The sequence below is a fragment of the Hipposideros armiger genome, unplaced genomic scaffold, assembly GCF_001890085.2.
Source record: "Hipposideros armiger isolate ML-2016 unplaced genomic scaffold, ASM189008v1 scaffold_504, whole genome shotgun sequence".
Lineage (NCBI taxonomy): Eukaryota > Metazoa > Chordata > Mammalia > Chiroptera > Hipposideridae > Hipposideros > Hipposideros armiger.
This window is the reverse complement of record NW_017731854.1, coordinates 598,444-621,460: the sequence shown is the minus strand read 5'-3', so window position 1 is coordinate 621,460 and position 23,017 is coordinate 598,444. Positions and strand designations below refer to the sequence as shown.

The 23,017-nt window shown below is 45.6% G+C and overlaps 1 protein-coding gene and 1 long non-coding RNA gene across 6 annotated transcripts in view; one reads left to right on the top strand and one right to left on the bottom strand.

The window, feature by feature from the left end:
* UBE3A (ubiquitin protein ligase E3A) overlaps positions 1 to 10,129 on the top strand; it is a 68,925-nt gene extending 58,796 nt beyond the window's left edge. For all 5 annotated transcript variants that reach the window (XM_019667740.1, XM_019667744.1, XM_019667743.1 and 2 more), the window contains 2 exons: positions 7,246 to 7,389; positions 8,269 to 10,129. In XM_019667740.1, coding sequence (XP_019523285.1) covers positions 7,246 to 7,389; positions 8,269 to 8,389 — 265 coding nt within the window. In that variant the 3' untranslated portion in view covers positions 8,390 to 10,129. The remainder of the gene's footprint in view (positions 1 to 7,245; positions 7,390 to 8,268) is intronic.
* Positions 10,130 to 11,565: 1,436 nt separating this feature from the next.
* LOC109396133 (uncharacterized) overlaps positions 11,566 to 23,017 on the bottom strand; it is a 32,461-nt gene continuing 21,009 nt past the window's right edge. The window contains exon 4 of the long non-coding RNA XR_002126798.1: positions 11,566 to 11,870. This is a non-coding gene — a long non-coding RNA (uncharacterized LOC109396133). The remainder of the gene's footprint in view (positions 11,871 to 23,017) is intronic.

Below are 23,017 nucleotides of genomic sequence, written 5' to 3'. Positions count from 1 at the left end.
CTGTCAGTTTTCGCTTCCTGTATTTTGAAGATCTTTTGTTTGGTGCTTCCACTGTGCTCCTCATTATGTCTTTCTGGTGTATTGATGCCCTTATTTGCCTCTGTCTCTACTAATCTTCTTTCCTTCAAATCTACTTATCTGTTATTAATACTAATTTTCTTTAATTAAACTTTTTATTTTGAATTCTATATAGTTGTAGATTTGGATGCAGTTGTAGGAAATAACGCAGAAGCCTGTGTGCCCTTTACCCAGTTCCCTCAGGAGTCACTTCACAGGTGCTGGCACCTGTCACAGACAGGACAGCTACCTCCACCATGCCCCACCCCGTCCCAGCCCTGGTGACCACTGATCTATCATCTGTTTCTCTAATTTTTGTCATCTCAAGGATGTGATGTAAACAAATTGTATAGAGTATGTGACCTTTGGGAATTGGCTTCTTTTTCTCCGCCTCATTTCCCTGGGAGTCATCCAAAGTTTTGTGTATCAATAGTGTTCCTTTGTTTCTAAGTAGTATTTATTCCTTCCTGGATTTACCATTCTGTTTAACTGTTGCTGGTTGAAAGACTTCAAGTTTGTGCCTAGTGCTGGGCTATTATGAATAAACAGTTTTTTAGGTAAATGTTAAGTTTTCATGTCTCTGGGATATATGCCAAGCATGCAGTCAGTTGTTTTGTTTAATTGTTGCATTTGAGAGTTCTTTGCATGTTCTAGATATACTACTGTGTCCTTCATGACAAAAATCAGCTGAGCGTGTGCATCTGTTTCTGGTGTTTGTCTCTTTCTCCTCTTACCTCTGTCGGGTTTGCTTTGGGGTTTTGAGGCTGTCCCTTGGTGCAGAGCCACCGGGATCACGTGTTCCTGGTCCCTTTATCATTATAGAGGCCCCCCCCTTTATGTCTTGTAACTTCCTTTGTTCTGCATCCGATATGAAAATAACCATTCCTGTTTCTTTTTTAATGTTTGTTTGATACGCCTTTTTCCATCTTTTTTCTTCCAACCTGTCTATGTTGCTGAATTTGAAATGAGTTTTTTATAAGCCGCATATAGTTGAGTCATGTCTTTTTTATGGATTTACCACTCTGTCTTTTGTTATATTTGGACCATGTATATTTAAGGTAGTTTTTTTATTCCAGTATCTTATTCACCCCAGTGTTGACGTCAGTTCGTTTTCTTTATGTTGTGATTCTCCTGGTTCTTGGTGTGACCGGTGACATTTGGATTGTGTCCTGGACATTTTGCTGTTATGTTACGAGACTGGGTCCTATTTACATTTTTACTTCAGCAGGCGGTCATCCTGTTCCCCTTGAGCATGAGTTGTGGTTCCAATGACAAATTTAGGTTTCGTTTATCTCATGGCACTGGCGCCCCCACCCCCACCCCCGTTGGTGCTGCTTGAGGGGGCGGAGTCAGCTTCTCCCTGGTGGAGCTGGTGGACCTCAGGTCCACGTGGCCAGGCTCCCCTGGCTGCGCTTCCTGCCCTGGAGGAGTCTGGGCGGGGAGGGCCGCTGAGGCTTCACAGGAAGCAGGGCTCCAGGCCCAGGGTGGCAGAGTTCCTGGCCAGCTGCTGTCTGGGGGGAGGTGGAAGGGGCCTCAGGCTTGGCTTTAGGTCTTCATAGTTTTTTAGTTTAGTTTTGCTTTTTTACTTTTTTTGATTTTTTATTAGTTTCAGGTGTACGTTTACACACATCAGCAAGTGATCACCCCAATAAGTCTATTATGTATCTGTCACCATACAGTTATTACCCTATTATTGACTATATTTCTTGTGCTGTACTTTACATCCCCGTGACTTTTTAAAATAATTGACATTAAATATTATGGTCATTTCAGGCGTACAGCACAGTGGTTAGACATTTATACAACTTACAAAGTATTAGATTTTTCAGATTTTTCTTCTAGCTTCTGTTTCTATGATGTTACCATTGGGCGTAATTCACCCTGTGGTTCTAGTTTAGTTTTACTGCATATTTGACATGATTTATTTTTTTTAGTTCTATTTCTAGTTCTGTCATGTCTTCCAAAATCTTCTTTTGTTCAGTTTCCTTGTTCTGAGATTTTCTATTTCTGATTTAGTTGTTCTGTCATCGCCTGTATTATTTTTTTCTAATTTAGCTCAATTTGAAGTTCCCTTCAATTTTTGTGTTTTGTTGGCAGACCTTCTGGCGTGCTGCCATTCTCCGAGGGGCACCATCCTTGTGCAAATGCGCACACGTTCATGCCTGGTAATCACCGTGTGTGCTGTTTGCACCTTTTGAAAAATGAAGTGAGCTTCCCCATCCCTGCAAGGGGGAGAGGGGCCAGGACAGCTCGTTGTGCTTCCGGAGGGCTCTGTGCCTTTTGTTTTTGCCAAGTGACTTACTTGAAGAGGTGGCCTTGTGCTCTGTGAAGCTGCCTCGTCTATGTCCTGCCCCAGATTCGAGCTTTTCTCTGCCTTTATTGTCCTCGACCTGGTCAGTTTCTCCTCAGTGCAAGGTTTGTTCTGGAGGGGGCTTTGGTGTTTGGGAGTTCTAGGGGCCCAAGGCTTCTGTGTCACTGTCCCCTTGAGTCATCTGCACAGCATCCCGTGACCTGTAGCTGCTGTTCTCATATTAGCCCGTGCTCTCTAGCAGGTTGGTTTTAAGGGTCCTGTATTCTCTGACTGTGAGAAGCCCAGGTGCCATCACCTAGCAAGGCCTTCCAGTTCTTTGTTCCCATCCATTTCCATGTGAGCATTCGTGGGGACAGCCTGTCACCTCATGTGGCTGTCATAGGTATTTTGTTCTATGTCTTCCATTTTCCATCCAGTCAGCTCTTTTTTCCATGCGGGAGTTGAACCGGCAATCTTGCTGTTAAGAGCACACGCTCTATCCACTGAGCCATACGGGTGGCAGCTCAGCTCAAGGTGCCGAGTTCAGTGTCAGTTGCGGGCGAGCGTAGCATAGAACAGGCAATCTTGTTGTTAGGAGCACGTGCTCTCACCAGCTGAGCCATCCTGCCACCTGTTGGCAGCTCAGCGGCAGCTCAGCTCAGGTGCAGCGTCACTGGCCCATGTGGGAATTGAACCGGTGACCCAGTTGCTCAGAGCCCACGCTCTTAACTAACTCTTAACCAACTGAGCCACTCGGCCAGCCCAGTCAGCTCTTTTTTATGGGGAGACATTGGGAAGGTTGATAAAAGCAAAAACAAAAAGAACTGCGTCGCTACTGCCACCATCTTCCCAAGCCCTTTATTTTTCACCTGATTTTAGTATCTGTCAATATCCTGTATTTCCGTTATTTCACTGGGGGTTACAAAACGGTGATTTGGAAAACAATTTTCTTCTGTTCATTCTACATACATAAATACCTGCCATTCTTTTTTGTCATCAATGGGGGCTGATGACTTTGAAAAACAGTCCTACTAAAAGGCATGATAGGTATGTTTAGACAGTTTATAGAGTAAGGAATCAGACAGTTTATAGAGTAAGGAATCAGTGTAACAGTTTCAACAGTGACCACTGAGTTTGACTTCTTTTTTTTTTCCTGAATGTTGAATTCATAGATGTTTATATTTAATGTGTTTCACAGTTGTTATTCTTATTGATATTTAGATGCTTAATCTTGGTGTGCTATTAAATTAACACAACCCCATTAAATTTTGAAACTTGTAGCTCACCTTCAACATTCCTAGCTCTCGGCCTAAAATAAGCCATTTTTGTAAGAAATTTTTGAGGAATGGCATTTAGAGGTCAATTTTGAGTATGAGGTGTGACCTTGCTATTAAATGTTTTTGGTGACAGGCCTTGTTCATGGGACAGAGTTAGGAAGACAGCTGTCCCTGTATGTCCTGGAAATTACCCCACGTCCCTGCAGACATCTCCCCGTTTCTTGGGTTGGCAGGATCTGTGGTGTTGTGAGGCCGCAGCAGGTCACTGAGTGCTCGTGGCCTTCGTGGCTGTCCCAGCCTTTGGCTGTTAAACGTAATGTCCCCGTGAGTCACCCTGTGTGTGGGTCTATCTACCTGTAGGTTGTGGCCTCAAATATAGAAGCGTATGTTATTTTGTCCGATACTGCCAAATTCCCCATCCCAGGAGTTGTAACATTTTGTACTCCCACCAGCCGTGTATAAGAGCCTCTTTTTCTAAAATACCCCAAACCCAGTGTTTTGTTAAACTCGGATGTTTACCTTTGAGAAGTGCTATTTCAGTGTAGTTCTGATTTGTGAAGGAGGGAAGGTGGACGTCTTTTCTTGTGCATATTTTTTAGTCTTGTTCATTTTGATGTTCAATTATTGGTCATTTTCTTCGTTTTTAGAAACTTGATGTTGGAGAGATTAGCACTTTGATAAATTCACAAATATCCTAGTTTGTCATTTGTCTTTGCTTACAGGGTTGTTTGCCCAGTGAAAGCTTTTATGTTTGTGTAGTTCAAGATTGATCTCCTTTATTCTGCTGTGGTGTGCATTGCTTTAGTTGTGGTTTTTTTTTGTTTAATTTATTTTCTTGCTCTTTTGTCTTTGACCTTTATGTCCGTAGTAGAAATTATGGTCATATTGCTTCTCCTTTGGTCACCTCATAAATGAGACTTTATTTGCAAGGTTTTTTTGCATGTTTCTTGAGTACCTTTGAGTGTTCTTTCTGTTTCAGGTTTGTGCATCTGCCTCTTGAGTTTTGTTTCTGATCAGTGATGGTCTTTTCTATCTGCTCTTGCGTTTTCCCTTCATGTGAAATGTAGGTGTTACAGGTTGCCCATTCTTCATGACTGAATTTTTCGGGTGTACTTTTTTCTGCCAGAAAGTTTTGCCTCTCTATTATTGTTTTATATCTTGATCTGGATTTTGGAGTTCTGGTTTTCTGATTTGTTTCTCTGACCTGTTAGTGGATCACATGGGGCATGGAGAGGAGTTTGGCTCTGGTGGTCTCTGTGGTAACAGCATTTCCTTTAACGGAGGGTTATGTCGCCCAGCTTCCTGATTCCCTGATTTGGTCTTGTTTCATTAGGGCCTTTTTCATCAGCTGCTTCCCCATCCCTTCACAGCCAGAAGCTACTCAAGGGACACGTCTGCCTCCCGAGGTGCTCACCTTTCCCGATTTGGCTCTTTCTGGTCCCGAGGTCTGTTGGAGGCGACTCATCTCACCCCTGCAGGGCTCAGCTGTTCAGACTCCCGCTCACGTGTCAACTGGAGTTTGCTGCTCTGTTTTCCTACATTTAATCTAGGTTATGCGTGTCTTACCAGATTTCCTCTGTGTTTTTGTTTTAGTTTTTTTTAAGATTTTATTGGGGAACTGGGGGAGGGGGAACAGACAAGTTGTTGTCGTTTTGTTCTTCAGTCTAGTTGTGGAGGACGTTGCTTCACTGGCCCAAGTTGGCACCATCATTGCGCTCTTCCCGGGCGAGGCAGATCAGTCGCTGGCTTCTGGACGGCCGCTCACTGCGGCTGCTGGCCGCTCACTGTGGCTGCTGGCTACACACAGTAGCCCATGGCAACCCACTGCAGCAGGGGCTGCAGCCTACGCCGTCGCTGGCGACTCACAGCAGCCCAGCTCCAGGTTGAGCTGTCGTTCAGCATCTTAGCTGTAGAGGGCAGTGTCACTGGCCCTCATATGTGGGATCCGAACCGGGGCCCTCTGGCGTCCCAAGCCAGCTCTTAAACAACGTGCCACTCGGCCAGCCCTCCTCTGTGTTTTGACGTTCATAGGTCTTAGGTGTGAATAGGGTGCGGTCCAGGCAGCTACCACTTTTAGGTTGAAATGCAGAAGCTTCTTTTTTTCATTTTCAGTCTTCTAAATAGTTGCATTCTTCCTAATTCAGTATTTTCACAGAACATAGCACTTAGAGGAAGAGAAGAATTTTTCAGTGTTTTCATTATATAAAAGGATTTTAATTTTTTAGAAAGAACCACGGAAACAGCTCACTGCTAATCTAGCCAGACTGGTCACGGTGACCACTGTGGGTCTCCCCACACAGGGCACCCTTTGATCTGCCTTCCCAGGGGCTCGGGCTTCCAGCAGACACGCTGCTTCTTACCAGCCACCCAAAAGGAATGTCCTCAAGTGTGATACAATTTCTCTCCTTCCTGACAGAGGTGTGCCTGCGAGCCCCATGCCGGGTCCTGTTGGCGTGTGTTTCTTTATTGTTTTCTCTAGGTGAGTGGGAGGTTCGCAGGAGCTAAGGGCTGAGGGAGCCTGATAGAGTGTTCAGAGATGGAAGTGTCAAGACACTGGAGAGAGCCAGGAAGCCTAAGAAAGCTGCTAACCTATGTCAGAACTAGTAGCATCGCCCCAACAAAAATGCCAGCATTTTAGTAACAAATTGCATACTGGAATACTAGCATATCAGAAACGAAAACTAATTGTGGACGTGGGAAGGGTGACTCTCTCTGCCAAGATTCTGGAAAGAATTTTTCAAATAAATATTTAAACGTACTCTTTTACCAATTAAAGATCTTTTAATTTTTTTCTAAAATTTTGAATTCTTTAGCCAAGAATTAGCGTATATGTTAAATGTATGGAAACCTGATTATTCAAACAAGCATGCCAATGCCAAGATAGCTTGAAATGTGCTTGCATTTTGTTTTTAGAGTAAGTGTAACAAGGACCATTCTGACATGAATTTTACCTCAGGGGCTTTGGGAATTCCAGGGACAAATTCATTATCTTAAAACACGTCTATGCAGCAGAAATAACAGAATAATTCCCCACCACAAGACATGCTATTGATAAAAATGTTCTAGTTCATCTAAAAATGGTATGCTTGCATATTACTAACTATTCTTTATGTGGGTTGGGATTTTCCCTTTTTTTCTTTGGTCCTTAATCTGTATTACCTTTCCCCCCCAAAGTTGAGTAAGGTGCAAGTAGACAAAGAGTTAAATAAAGACGGATGGGATAAATGAAATAGATGTTTGAAGACAGCCAGAGTTCTCTTTTCTGAGTTGCACTTTGAGTCATTTTCAAGCCTTAGGATCTGAGTTTTGGATTTTGTCTTTTGTTCACTACTGATTCTATATTGTGAATATACCACAGTTTACATAATTGTTTCCTATTGTTGGACACAGAGGTTTGCCAGTTGTAAATAATGTCGTGATGAACACAGGCTTTTATATGTTTAAAACTGTCTCCTTCAGATAAAGGTGCACACGTGGACTTCCTGGGTCATAGCCACCAGGAATGAAACTATAGGGCTCCCGACATCAATTCCCCTGTGGTTTTAATACAAATCATCAACGGTGTTTGTGCCAGGGATAACGGTACCAAACTAAAATCAGGGTCATGTGTTCTCTCACCAGGGAGTTCTGGGAAATCGTCCACTCATTTACAGACGAGCAGAAGAGGCTCTTCCTGCAATTTACAACAGGCACGGACAGAGCGCCCGTGGGCGGACTAGGGAAGCTAAAGATGATTATCGCCAAAAACGGCCCAGACACAGAACGGTAATGATGAAACTGGGACCACATACCCCACCCCTCGATTGTCCATCGCACACATGGGAACTGGCCAGTCAGTAGCTGTCGAGCACTTGCAGTTTCAATCGAAATCTCCAATCACCTGAAATATTTGTTCAGACAAGATTTTGCAGTTATTGTTCCAAAGCCTAGTTAACAAATTATTACAGGGCTCCCTGGATTGGGGACTGCGGGTTGGTATGGCTCAGTCAGTTTGGGTTCAGAAGTTTTTAATTGAAAGCCATATTCTGTAATGTATTCAGAATAGTTAAGTTGAGGCTCAGGAGAGTGTTTAGCACTCAGTTATGCTAGAATCCCCAATTTCATCATCTCTGCATTAAATGTGTCCTCTCTCCATTGTATAAGTTGACATTTTTGATAAGTAAGGACCATACATGATACATGAGCATATTTAATGGTTTAAATGCGTGGAAAGAAAGTAAATGTATTTATATTATCCAATCATTTACGTGGTCATATTGCTGGGAATATTTCCAATATACATTTGAGAGCACAGACTTTCCAGTCTTGAAGGCCAAATTTACACACACACTCAAGCTTAGAGTAAGTGCCTTAACCCCGCAGTGACTTCAGCTCCGCAGCAGAGAGCTGGCGCCCGTCCTGGGGTTTATTGTGAAAGGACTCAGGTAAATGAGCTCTCTGGGTGAGGGATCTGAAACCACACCCGCTCCTCATCAGCACCTAGTCCTAACGGAAGCTCACGCTGACGCGGGTCGCTGCACAGCTCACAGAGCTTCGGCTTGGCGTTTGTTCATGCGGGGTCTGCACTGCACGCCCTCCCCAAGACGCCCCGGGATGCTGACCGCACTCCATCACTGACTTCTCACCCCCTTTCTCTCTATTCAGGTTGCCTACATCTCATACTTGCTTTAATGTCCTTTTACTTCCGGAATATTCAAGCAAAGAAAAACTGAAAGAGAGATTGTTGAAGGCCATCACGTATGCCAAAGGATTTGGCATGCTGTAAAAAAAAAAAAAAGAAAAAGAAAAAGAAGAAAAAAGAAAACAAGGAAAGAAAAAGAAATTGAGGACTTTAATAAACACAACAAGAGGGATAAACTTGGTGGTGATGGTGTCCGGGTCCAAAAGGCTGTGAGGTAGTGAACGCAGTGGTCACCCCGTGTGTCCCCTTCTCTACTGGGGACACGTGGGCTGCAACAGCAGATTTCAGCTACTTACGTGAACAAATCCTTTATTATATTATTATTTTTTTGCGTGAAAGTGTTACTTATTCTTTCACTTGTATGTACAGAGAGGTTTTTCTGAATATTTATTTTAATGGTTAAATCACTTTTGCTTGTGTTTATTACTGCTTGAGGTTGAGCCTTTTGAGTATTGAAAACATATATACCAACAGAACTACTCCCTAAGGAACTATTGCCACCATCTGTAGACCATGTAACCTTCAAGTCTGTGCTATTTGGGTCCCTGTATCTAACTCAAATCAGGAACTGTATTTTTTTTTTTTTTAACAATTTGCTTTTGAAACTTGAAGTCTTGAAAACAGTGTGATGCGATTGCTGCTGTTCTAGCCCCCAAAGAGTTTCTGTGCAAAATCTGAGATCAATAAAGATAGAAGGGAGAGCTCGGATGTTTACCTGCAGTGACAGCACAGCGAATCCCAGCGCCCTACGCCCCGGCCTGTGTCTTCATGTGTCTCGCAGTGAGCTGTCTCAGTAGCCAATCGTCTTTCTTAGTTGACGGAAAGACAGGGATTTTTTTTCTTGTTGTTGTGTTGTTGTTTTCCGTTTCCTGGGGAAAAGTGCATTTGGCCAAAAGAAGTGGTTAGTCAAGCCTGTTGCAAGAAAGTTAGGACGTTTGTTGTTTATTATAAACACAAAGCATGTGAAAGTGCACTTAAAATAAATTTTTGGTGACTTGTTACCTGCATTTTAAATAGACAATCCAAAGTGCTCCCTTGTGTTACCATCACCTTATCTAACCAGCCATTTTCTCGAGGCACGTGGTCACGTGGTCAGTGTCCAGCATAAAGGAAAGGACGGCTGCTGTGCCTTGTTCTCTGTGGTCACCTGGAAATGACGGAACTATTACTCCTAAGTCCTTGCATTATATGTCCCCAAAGATTAAATTTTACGTCCAAAAGTGTTAAATACTCCTTTAAGTACTGTGGAAAGTGCCGATAGGTTTGAATCACTGGACATTCACAAGTAAGTTCTCTCCCCTTTAGTCTCCTGTGTCGGTGATGTCAGTTTCTTTTATTGCAATAGAAAAATAAAAGGATTATGTATTTTTCACTAAGGAGAGACATTGATATATCATCTCTACTACAAGCCACAGCTAACGTGCTGAGCTTGTGCCTTGATTGTTTTAACTCACTATCAGCCTGATGGTTTGTTGGAAATTGGCAGGAAAAATACAGTGTTCAAATCATTGGAGGGAAAAAAGGATGTCTTTCGGGATTATTTTAATTCTTTTAGTAATTGATATAGAACTGTTATGTACCATAATGCTAAATAAAACAGTGACATTTTCACCATAATTTAGTGGACGAAGAAGACCATGCTTTCCATGTTGTGTCAAGGTGACGTGGGGTTTTTCCGGGCCAGCCTTTAGAACACTGACGCCAGGGACCCTCACGAGACCGGTCACCGTAACGGGCCTGAGTCCTCCGTGTGCTTCTTGTGTGTAATGGAAGCGAGACGATCAATCTCTGGGGCGTTTTATATAATAAATTCGTGAAGAAATGTGTGCTCGTCAGTTCTCAAGTCTTCTTACCTCTACGGTATTGAAGTTGTTGTAACATTTGTGTCTGTGAAGTTGGTGAGTGGTGACCAAGTGTCGGGGAATAGACTTAAACAGCTGCAGAATGAACCTGCCCTTAAGACTTCAAGTTTATCCAGACCAGCTCTTCCCCCTTGCTTGGAGCATGTCCCCACTTTACTTTCACTGCCCCCTTTTACTGCTATGACTAGAATGTCACTGAAAGACACCTTGGGGAGCAGGGACAGCAGGTGTCTCTGATGTCATGGCCACGCCGGCTCCCCAGTGGCAGCTAGGGAGGGACTTTCCTGCCCAGCTTTCTCGGATCAGACCACAATCCCCAGGAAGCTTGGGGGGAAAGAAACACTAACGAAAAATACGTCATGACTTTCCCAACAACCCAATAGTTGGCTTTCCAAATAAAACAGAAACTCTTTTACATTATATTACAGACCATTTCACACACGCGATATAGAAACACAGCCAAACGTCTCGAGCCTGGCAGCTTCCGCCAGTGAGGGGTTTCCAGTGACAGCCTCCCAGCTTGGCTTGGGGACATGGGGACACACACCGGGCTTCACACACAACTTGCTGGTTACTCCCCCTCCCCCGGGGCACAGGTGTCTTGTTAAAAAGCTCAGGTGGCGATATCCTGGCAGCAAGACTCCATTCATGCAGGGTTTTAGGCCCCTTTAGAGGGTTTCCCAAGAATTTCATTCACTCAGGAAGGAGCGCCCTCCCAATGCTGCTCTGTCTGGTCTTGATCCCCTTTTCCTGCTTCAATAAATACTTCTTAGCCTCCCACCAGCCTCTAAGGACCATCTCCATCCTTCCCGCCCCTCCCCTGGGCCACCGAAGCATTCGGTTACATGGCCTCTCCCTCCCTGCCATCTTGTCCCCGCAGCCTTAGTCTGTAAAGAACTCCTTGGGAAGGTTAGCGTGAACCCAGGCTTCCCTCCCTTTTCAAGTCCTCCTGGGCTTGCCATCTGTCAGCCACTGCAGCAGGACGAAGTGCCAACCCCCTTGTGCGCCACTGAGGTGTCCCGCTTGAGGGCGCCACTCTACACAGCACCCAGAGCTCAGGTCGGCTCCTCTGGCCGCTCCTTTTCCGGTTGGATACACACCTGTTGCCCTCAAAGTTCTCTGCTCAACTGCGGTTTCCCCAGACCATACCTCGCTCAGACTCCATCCAGGCCCAGGGCATCTGGCACCTGGCAGGGAGCACACCTGAAAACCTCTTACCTGCGTCCTCACCTGCCGTTTATTTTCAGCCTCAGAAGCACCACCTCCACCCCAATCCCTGAAGTCCCTCAGCTGCCTCGGCAGTGCCCCCCCTGCTGCATCATTCACCCACTTGACTGTCCCCTGGGAGCAAGTGCCCACGCCCGGCACCCACAGCCCTCTGTGCACGTCTCCCCACATCCCGCCCGCATCTTCACCTGTCTTGCTTGCTTCGCATTTCTCAAGACCCATTTAAAAAGCACCTCACCTGTAGACTATCAGCCCACAAACTGCCTCTGACCACAAGGTGGCCCTCATTGCAGCTCAGCACGCGGGTGTCTTGTCTGAACAGTGATAAGGCGCTGGAGTTTTTAATAAGCCTTCCCTGGAACTGGGGCAGGTTCCTGGTGGCGGTTGGTCTTGGCGCCTGTCCCACGAAGCAGTTGTGATCGTGATGCCTTTGTGAAAGGATTGGCTTTCTCTGCCCACTGCCTGTCAGTCATCACCTGGGGAAGGAAGGACTGCAAATGACGCAGCATCCAGGAGAAGTTTCGCTGAAGTTTGCTGCGTTTTTCACAGAAGGTGGCCTCTGTCTCCTTGTCTTCCTCCTGTCTCCCCTTGCCCCCAAAATGGGCTTTATTTTTAAGTACTTGAATATATTTAGTGGCTCGCAAGAATCACTGGCTCATCGCAGCCTGTGGATTAGTAAGAGGATGATAAGCACAACGTCCCAGGCAGCAAAACCCCCGTGGCCGCCCCAGCCCTGCCCTGTGCATGAGCTCTGCCCACCCGGAGCCCCGTGGCCACATCCTCCCCAGGGGAGATGGGCACAGGTGTCTTACACCACCCCTGCTGCCGCCCTCACGTCTGTCGGGCAATCCGTGCTTTCTCTGCTCAGTGGAGCGCCCACCACTATGGATGCCATTTGGCCAGAACCCAACAGCATAGCCACACATCAACCCTCCACGCCAGATGCTTAGGTGCCGCTGAACAGGGCCTGGAACAGTCATCCGAGCCGCCTCCCAGATCAGGACACCGTGGAAAATGAGGATGGGCCCTTTGCGCCCCATGGGGTCAGTCCCGGCCCCAGGCGCGGGTCGTAGGCAAGTATACCTGATGGCTGGTGGTCAGGACTCAGTGACGTTCAGGTACAGATGCTGCACAACCTGTAACAAGACATCCTGAAAAGCATGGGTTCCCAGCAGGGGATTTCACAGGTGAAATCTCACCCTCCTCAAAATGGAGAGGTGCTTTTCCTTGTCTTAATTTTTAAAATTAAGATATACTTCACCTAACATAAAATCCACACTTTAAAGTGCACACTTAGTGGCTATTAGAATATTCACAAAATCTTGCAACCATCACATATTTCCAGAACACTTCCATCACTGAAAAAAAACAAACTGTTCTAATGAGGAGTGACTTTTCTCCCCTCTGCTCCTCCCTTCCCGACCCCGCAGTCCCTGGCAACCTCTAATTTACTTTCTGTCCATAGATTTGCCTATTGCTGACATTTTTAAGTCAATGGTACTTTTTTGCCTGGCATTTTTCACTTAGAACGGGGGTCGGCAAACTTTTGAGACGGAACATACCTCAAGAGCCGCATGTGGCTCACGAGCCGCATTTTGCCGACCTCTGACTTGGATAATGATTCCCGGTGTTCGCAGTTACCTCATTTCTCTTTATGGCAGAATAACGTATTGACACAGCACGTTTTTTTCATTCATTGGATGGATGTTTGTGCTTCATTTTTTGGTTCTTATAAACACTGCTACTGTGATCATGTGTGTACAAGTTTTTACGTGCATGCACATTTTCTTACTCCTGACTCTGTATACAGCAGAATTGCCACGTCACATGCCCGACCCTTCTGAGAAACTGCCAGTGGCTGCACTATTTTACAGAAAGATTTTAACTGCCTTGGATTAGAAAAATAGTCGAAATGGTAACTGACCTCTGGACTGACGGCTGGTGGGACAAAGGACCAAAGACGTTTTACTGAAGGGCAGCCCTCCAATGTCTGCTTTTCTGACAAAACGTTGCATTGTGGAAGTTTGGGGGTAAAGATGACCTAAAAGGTCATGTCCAGCCCACATTTTATAGATGAGGAAACAGGTCACACTCGGCGAGACACTTTCCCTAAGATTACGCTGGCGTGGTATTTATATACATTTATATAAATGAAGCTGGAAACCAGGCCTCCTGCCTCCGACTCAAATCAGGGCTCTCTCCTCATCATCAGGCCAGGTAAGTGTGCTTGGTCAGTCAGCACTCTCCTCACTTGACTGTTGGGAGGCTCCCGAGGGCCCCCCTGGGTCAAGGGGGCGGAGGGAGAGGAAGAGAGAGACAGACTGCCTGGTTCTCCAGGCAGCCAGGCTTCATTTGCTTGTTTTTATTGTAAAAAGGTCAAAATTTAGGGCCAGGTTCCCTTTCCTGTCCTCTCCCCCAGCCACTGGAGAAATGAGTGCTCTAACATGGCCCACTTTGCTGTCTTTTGCTCTTTTTACAGGAAGAGCAGTAGTGGCCGAAGCATCCCAGAATCAAGTCCTTCCCGATAGCGCTCCTTAGAAAGTGCTCAGTGTGGAGTCACCTGGCCCAGCCCAGCCTGTATTCCTTTGTGTCCATGTGTCCAGGTCCACGTCCTGTTCAGTCCCACCTTGCCTGTGGTGTGTGTGGAGGAGGAAAAGCATTTGATCCCCAATTCATGGGCCGTGTGAGGTCAAGGGTAAGACAGCCCCAGTGAGTTACAAGTAACTGCTGAGGATGAGCGGGCGGGACAGGGAAGGAGTTTGTCCTTGGAGGTGACAATGCTCTGGCTCGTTTCCAGCCCCCTCCTGCACCCTGCGTCTGGCTCCTGCAGTGTGAGCCCTCACTTCCTTCTCCGAGGGGCTGTGGGGAGGCTGTTTCAAGTCATCTTGAAGGAGAAAACGCGTGGGCTGCAGGCCACTGGCTTCTGTCCCCAGACACCTGGGTCCTCGTTCACCAGGAAGCCCTCTGCCTCGGGCGGCCTGTGCCTGGGTCAGCGGTGCCAGTTCCGCTGGCACACCCTCCGGGCTGGGGCGCTGCCCTAGGGCTGCTCTTTTCTTCTTGGGGTGCCCCCAGTCCCTCCACAGACTGTACTGAAGAAACGTGCCTCTGATTCCCTGCCAGTGTCTGATCTTTGGGATGACTGCACCACATGAAGAGGTCCCTTGGGGTCCCCCACTCCGGCGGTGGCCCGCCATCCACAAAGCTTTCTCCAGTTTGCTCGCTACTCCGACTGTCCAGACTGCAGCTAAAACCAGAGCTGCTGGTGTCCCCTCTGGAGGGGACTTTCTTGTATTTAGTTGTCATCATGCTGTCTCCGAGCTGCCTTTGAGGCCACGCCGAGGCTGCCTCAGCCTCCACCTCCCTCAGTGGCCACTGCTGAGGGTGGCAGAGTCTGTCCTTGTCCACTAAGCCTGAAGGCCATCTTGTTTTCCCACCCTGTGCTCTTCTGGACTGCCCATCGCGGCTGCCTCACGCTCGCCCTCCCAGGAGCTGGAGCCCGCGCAGGACATGTTGGCGGGAGCTGATTGACAAGGTCCTTGTTGCCTAGCAACCAGGCATGCTCCGGCTCTGACCTCTGGAGCCTGGAGTGGCATCCTTCATAAAATCTCTGCTCCACAAGCTGGGCCTTGGCTTCCTAGTTCTCCATGGACCCCAGAAAACCTTTTCCTTTTCTGCCAGTTCTCTTCTTTCCAGCTGAAGGGCAGAACTGAGTGACTTGCCTGTTTCCAGAAGCTTGCTGTTCCCTCTGTTAGGTCTCTGAAGGTTACAGACCTGGACTTAATGTTAGGTATCTGAATGGTAGGTCTCAGAGACCTTGACTTATGGACAGAGCCATGTCTGCAAGAAAGCAACAAAATGTCTGTTGGCCTGCACCTGCAGACAAGAGCCAAACTTGCGATAACAGAAAACACCACAAAACAGCTACTGGCTTACAGGCAGTCAGCATTTTCTGTTCAAACAATGCTACCCTGTCAGCACCGCCCCTATAGAACCCTCTTCACCCCCTCCCTCAGGGCTGCAAGTCTCCTTTAGACGTGCAGCCTGGGCTGTAGCCATCTTTGCTCAGCCCGATAGACTCTCTCTTAATAAAATAGACTTTCTTAAACTTTCTTAACTTGCCTGACTCTGCGCTCCTTTACCAGCTGACTTATCACCCTGTGTATATGGAATAGCTCCCGTCTCCCAAGTGCTGACATGTCCAGCAAGCTCTGACTGGTGCCCTGATGGGGTTTCCCTGTGAGCTTCCCAGTTGGGTCTGGGCATCCGACATGTCTCTGCCCACCGGGGAGGCCTGAGAGGGTGCTTGGTGGCCTGGGCTCTCTGATCGCAGCGTCCTATTCTAGGCTGTTTGTTAAGAAAAATGAGGGTCATCAGGGCGTCTCTCAAGGACAGAGGTCCTGGGGCTTGTTCACTGGCCTGTTTACCGCAGGCCCAGCTCCCACCTGAGAAGCAGCCTCCTTCCTCGGGGAAGGGGACCTGAAGACCACCTGCCCTGTCTGTGTGACAGGAGCTGGGTTGGCAGGTGAAGATTTCTTAAATCTGGTTCCCACTATCTCCCTAACAGGTGGTGATGGGGCAGTTTCTAATAAAATTATGATATCTTATTTAATAATGGGGAAGTTTTTAATAAGATTATTAACAGAGGTGATGAGATTTAGAAGTATAATACAACTTTTATGTAGATGATTTTAAAATCTACTTTACATAGTTTTATCATATGAACCTCTCAAGGATGAAGTTTGTCAATTGGTTGAAGTTGGGCCCCTTGTTTAATTGTGATGTGTAAGAACCTTATTTAAAGGTGAAACACACACACACACACACACACAAAGGCGGGGGAAGGTGAGGCAGAAGGAGAGACGGTATAACTGACGGTCCCCTTGCTGGCGGCACATCAGCTATTGCCATCTGTCCCTGGATGCTGAATGCAAGGACTATGGCCCTGCCTGGATGTGACAGTGACAGAGGCGGGAACACAGAGCCCCCGAGACGGTGCTGGTGTCCCCACCTGCCTTCCTAACCCTCCACCAGATCCCCAGTTACATAATTACCTTCAACTGAGCAGCTGCTTTTGTTCTACCAGGAATCAATGTGTTTGTGACCCCACCACTTTGGAAATTAAGGTTGTAACTAGTTGGCATTTCTTTCTCTTTCTGTATTTTAACAATTGAGCTTTTAAGAGCTGCAATCTTCCTCTCATTAGCATCCTTTGATTGTCACCCATGCAGTATGTGAGTCGTCTGTACCTTTCCTCTTCCTCCTACCCTCCTGCCCCCACTCCTGTTGGCATTTCATCCTCAAGACCAGCACACCCCAACCTCTTGTATCTAAACGTTGTTTTCCTGAAGCAGCACTGAGCCTTCCTCCCGCGCCCCAAACCTCACTGTCTTAGTCTCCCCATGTTTTTCTCCTTCAAGAGTTACTGCTTTGCGACTTCTGGTAAGATGGCGGAATAGACAGACGCTGTGCCAACTGCCTCCCAGGATCACACCAAAATTACAAATAATTTATAAGATATTCAACCTTGGAAGTCCCCTGAACACTAGATGAACATAACCTCTAAACGAAGGACTTAAAGAGGAGGCCATGTCAAGTCTGGTAGGAGGGGTGGAGACGAGAGAGGGCGAACCCCAAGAGGGACACCTAAGTGCTGTAGAGGCTTCTCCGGTTGGTGGAGAGACCCTCCGGCCCCATACCAAGCTCACCAGCCCAGAGTTACTTTGCCAGGAAGAGGAGTTCCACGACAGCTGGCAGTAGAAATTAGTGAGGACTCTCTTTGCTCAACTCAGTGAAGCTGAGGGCGGCTAGAGAACCAGTGGAGCCCGTACAGGGACTCGCTGTCTGGTGAGCACTCACCTGGTCCCTGGAGGGAGTAGCTGTGTGAGTGGGACCCAGGAGCCTGCGGGGAAGAAATGAACTGGGCGCCTTTGGTGCAGGAGCTGGAGGTTTGGGGACCATGTTCTCCTGGTGTGGAGCTTGCACACGAGTAGTGTACAGGAGGGCACCATTTTTTCAGGGCTGGGCCCTCCCACAGAGGCTCAGGTCCGGGACCGCATTGGTCTGGTGGAATTGGCGTAGGAGTGCGTGTGTGCGTGCGTGCGTGCGTGCACATGCGGCCTTGGATCCCGCCCTCGGCACTGCTTGTGCTGCGTGGTAGCCAGGGAAACGCCTGGCCGGTGTGCTCCGGCTCCAAAAAGCTGTTCATTGAGATGCGGGTGTGCATGAGCAGCCTTGGGTCCCTGCTCTCAGCATTGCACATACAGAGTTGCCAAGGTGGTGACTGGCTGTCGGGCTGCTTGGCCTGATCTGCGAGCCGCTGATTGGGACAGGCTGAGACTGGGAGTTTTCCTGGGAGTGTTGGGCCATGAGCTGTGCGCCTTTGTAATCTGGCCGGGGGTTTCCTGGCGAGTTTGTGCCGGCTGGTTGCCGGTGCAGGAGTGCATGCTGCTCTGACTTGGTGGGGGCCACTGACCATACCCCGTGGTGTGTTGGGGGCCTGCCCCGCCCATGTACAGCTGTGTTGCAGGGGGCACCCTGAGCCCCTGGTGCCTGGCCCCCACCTCCGCAGGCCACAGAGGGTTTTTTTCAGCAGCAGACAAGCTGCAACAACCTGTGAGGATTTTTGGTGGTCAGCACAGCCCCACAGCACACAGCAGCTAATTGTGGGAAGCTCACTGCAAGCCTGAGAGGGAGGCCGGCGCATTATGCTTTGAGCCCCTCCCCCAACAGCTGGTGCTGAGTCGCCCAGAGTCTCTCTATTGCTGTGCAAGTGGTCTGCAGAATAAAGCAGGCAGAGCCTTCTATTTTTTTATTTCTTTTTTCCTTTTCTTTTTTTCTTCTTTTTTATTTCCCCTTTTTTCTTTATTTTTTTTCTTTTCTTTCTCTTTCATCTTTTTGTTCCTTCTCCTTCTTTTCTTTCATCTGTTTTCTTTTTGTCATTGTTTCTCAGACTTGTTTATCTGGATATTGCTTTTGTCACTGTTTTTCTGTCCTGTTCTCCTGGTTTTGTGTTTGTGTCTTTTTTATATACTTGTGTTTCTCCTGTCTGATCATTGCTTATCGAGTTTCTCTGGGACTGTATTTGTTTTTTGGTGGTGTTGGGTTGCCTTGCTTTGTTTTTGTTTTATGAATTGGACGTGGACCTAACACTTGTCCAGGAGCTGAGACTACACTGAATTTGTAGAAACTACTGACCATAGCCTTTATGCACCTGTAACACCACCTTGCTCACCTACAGCTGCATTGCCAGGGGCAACTGGGGTGCCAGGGTGACTAGCACCACCCCCACAAACTGTGGAAAAGGTTTTTTACAATAGAAGGTGGTCTGCAGAGCCCTGGGGTCATCTTCGAGGTGTTCAGTGACCACAAACCTGCACTACAGCCACTCGGGAGCAGCTTTCGTGAGTCTGTGAGCGTGAGGTGGAGGCTGGCTGTAGTGCCCTTGGGACGCTATACAAGGGGGTCACAGGCCAAGTATTGGTGTATAATACCTGAATCTGCATTAATGTCTTAAAAATTACCAAATCATGTCACATAACTCACTTGAACTCCATCCTGCCAAGCTAGTGCCACATTGCAGAGAGCAACCTCAACACAGGGTCAAATAGCCAGACACACGCCCCTAAAGAGCCTCTTTCAATAGGTGGGGCTTACCGGCATCTGACAGGTGGCAACAGGCCTAGGGGGCCCTGGGTTTCTTCCTAAAGTGCCTCAGGACGAATCTAGAGGGCATCCAGCTTCAGTTCATACAAGAACCATCCCCACATGACCCCAGGTCCAGCCTGGGAAACTGCTTACAGCTTTGAGGTACCTACCAGTTAGCTACAGACCGCGAACAGGCAGGTCTGAAATGGCTTTGAGGGGAGCCCCACCCAAGAAATCCCAGAACCAATACATCCAGAGGCCAATGTTAGACAAAACCAGAGTACTACCTGGTTGAACCTACAAGTAGCACTCTCAAAGGATATTTTCCACAGACACAAGAACCCACAGTGGCCAAGCCTCCTCTGAGGGGGTCAACCTCCACACAGCATCTCATACATTGTGAACAGAGCTAATTCTCCCAGCTAATCAGTCTGAGGGTCAAATCCACCCTCTGACAAGCCAAAAGCTATTAAACAGCAACTTCAACAGCGACACCTCTGGAACACACAGGACAGGGGAATACAGACTATGTAATCCAAATACAAAAGACACATACTACAAGAGCACCCAGCAATGACTGAGAGGCATAGGTGCTCTATCAAATACATCGAATCAACCACAGAGCAACAGCCAGAATGAAGAAACAAAGAAACATATCCCAAGTAAAAGATCAGAAGAAACCTCTAGAAATGGAACTAAATGAAACAGAGGTATCCAACTTTTCAGAGACAGAGTTTAGAACACTGATGATAAGAATGTTTAAGGAGCTTAGTGAGGACATAAAGAAGTATAGAGAAATTATTAAAAAAAAACAGAACTAAAGAATACAATAACTGAAATGAAGAACACACTTGAAGGAATCACCAGTAGATTAGATGAAGCAGAGGATGGGATCAGTGATTTAGAAGACAAAATAGCAGAAATCACCCAGTTGGAACAACAAAACAAAAAACAATGAAAATAGTTTAAGAGACCTGTGGGACAACATCAAGCGCAACGACATTCGCATCATAGGAATACCAGAAGGAGAGGAGAAGAAGCAAGGGATCAGAATGTGTTTGAAGAAATGACTGAAAACTTCCCTACCCTGGTTAAGGAAATTGACATACAAGCCCAGGAAGTGCAGAGAATTCCAAACAAGCTGAACCCAAACAGGTCCACACCAAGACACATCATAGTAAAAATGGCAAAGGTTAAAGTCAAAGACAGGATCCTGAAAGCAGCAAGAGAAAGACAGCAAGTTACATACAAAGGAACTCCTATAAGACTAACAACTGACTTTTCCACACAAACTCTGCAGGCGAGAAGGGAGTGGCAGGAAATATTCAAAATGATGCAAAATAAAGGCCTACAACCAAGATTGCTCTACCCAGCACTGCTATCACTTAAAATTGAAGGAGCGATAAAGAGCTTCTCAGAAAAGGATAAACTTAAGGAATTCATTACCACCAAGCCAGCATTGCAGGAAATGCTAAAAGGGCTTGTTTAATCAGAAGAAAGGGGAAAACAAGCTAACCCAGGAAGATCAGAAATACAAATAACAAAATGGCAATAAATATGCACCTATCAATAATCTCTTTAAATGTGAATGGATTAAATGCTCCAATCAAAAGACGTAGAGTGGCTGAGTGAATAAGAAAACAGGACCCATGCCTATGCTGTTTACAAGAGACTCATCTCAGATCAAAAGACACACACAGACTGAAAGTAAAGGGATGGAATAAGATATTTCACGCAACTGGAAATGAGAAAAAAAGTGGGAGTAGCAATACTTATTTCAGACAAAATAGACTTTAAATTAAGACTACAATAAAAGACAAAGAAGGACACTACATAATAATAAAAGGATCAATTCAACAAGAGGACATAACCCTAGTAAACATCTATGCACCCAACATAGGAGCTCCTAAATATATAAAACAGATTTCGACAGACATAAAGACAGAGGTCAACAGTAACACTATCGTAGTAGGGGACTTCAACACCCCGTTGTCACCAATGGACAGATCCTCCAGACAGAAAATCAACACGGAAAAAGTGGCCTTAAATGACACTTTAGACCAGCTGGATTTAATCGATATTTTTAGAGCATTTCACCCCAAAGCAACAGAATATGCATTCTTCTCAAGCGCACATAGACCATATGTTAGGCCACAAAACAAGTCTCAATAAATTTAAGAAGACTGAAACCGTATCAAGCATCTTCTCTGACCACAATGCTATGAAACTAGAAATCAGTTATAGGAAGAAATCCGGAAAACACACAAATACATGGAGGCTGAATAACATGCTACTAAATTGCGAGTGAGTCTAAACTGAGATCAAGGAAGAAATCAAAAGATACCTCGAGACAAAAGAAAATGAAAACACAACAACTTAAAATCTATGGGATGCAGCGAAAGCAGTCTTAAGAGGGAAATTCATAGTATTGCAGGCCTATCTAAAGAAACAAGAACAATCTCAAATCAACAGACTATCTTTACACCTAAGGGAACTGGAAAAAGAACAGTAAAACAAGCCCAAAGGGAATGCGAGGAAGAAAATAATAAAGACCTGAGCGAAATAAATGAAATAGAGACCAAAAAAAAAATATATATATATATATACAAAAGATCAATGAAACCAAGAGCTGATTTTTTGAAAAGATAAACAAAATCGACAAACCCTTAGCCAGGCTCACCAGGAAAAAGAGAGAGACGACCCAAATTAATAAAATCAGAACTGAAAGAGGAGTAGTGACAACAGATACCACAGAAATACAGAAAATTCTAAGAAAATACTACAAGCAATTATATGCCAACAAATTCGACAATCTGGAAGAAATTAATAAATTTCTAGAAGCATACAATCTACCAAGTCTGAACTAAGAAGAAACAGAAACCCTGAACAGACTAATTACTACCAAAGAAATTGAATCAGTAATCAGTGATCTTCCAACAAACAAAAGTCCTGGACCAGATGGCTTCACAGGTGAATTTTATAAAACATTCAAAAAACAATTAATACCTCTTCTCTTCAAACTATTCCAAAAAATACAGGAGGGAAGGCTCCCAAACACATTTTATGAGGCCACTATTACTCTGATCCCAAAATCAGATACAGATATTACAAACAACAAAAACTACAGGCTGATATCCCTAATGAACATAGATGGAAAATCCTCAACAAAATACTGCAAACCAAATTCAGCATCACATTCCAAAGATCATACACCACGATCAAGTGGGAGTCATTCCTGGTAAGCAAGGTTGGTTCAATATCTGCAAATCAACTAATGTAATACATCACATTAACAAAATGAAAAATAAAAATCATATGATCATATCAGTAGACGCAGAAAATTCATTTGACAAAATTCAGCAGCCATTTATGATAAAAACTCTTAACAAAGTGGGAATAGTGGGATCATATCTCAACATAATAAAGCCCACAGCAAACATTGTACTCAATGGGAAACGGCTAAAAGCTTTCCCCTTAAGATCAGGAACAAGAAAAGGCTGCCCACTTTCACCATTTCTAAACAACATAGTTCTGGAAGTTCTAGCCACAGCAATCAGACAAGAAAATGAAATAAAAGGCATCCAAACTGGAAAGGAGGAAGTAAAGTTGTCATTATATGCAGATGACATGATACTATATAGAGAGAATCCCAAAGACTCCACCAAAACATTTTTAGAAGTGATAAATGAATTTAGTAAGGTAGCAGGATACAAAATTAATATTCAGAAATCATTTGCATTTGTATACACCAATAATAAACTAGCAGAAGAAGAAATCAGGAAATCAATCCCTTTTACAATTGCTTCAAAAACAATAAAATATCTAGGAATAAATTTAACCAAAGAAGTAAAAGACCTGTATTCAGAAAATTATAAGACACTGAAGAGAGAGAAATCAAAGAAGATACAAATAAATGGAAATACATACCATGTTCATGGATAGGAAGAATTAATATAGTTAAAATGTCAATACTACCTAA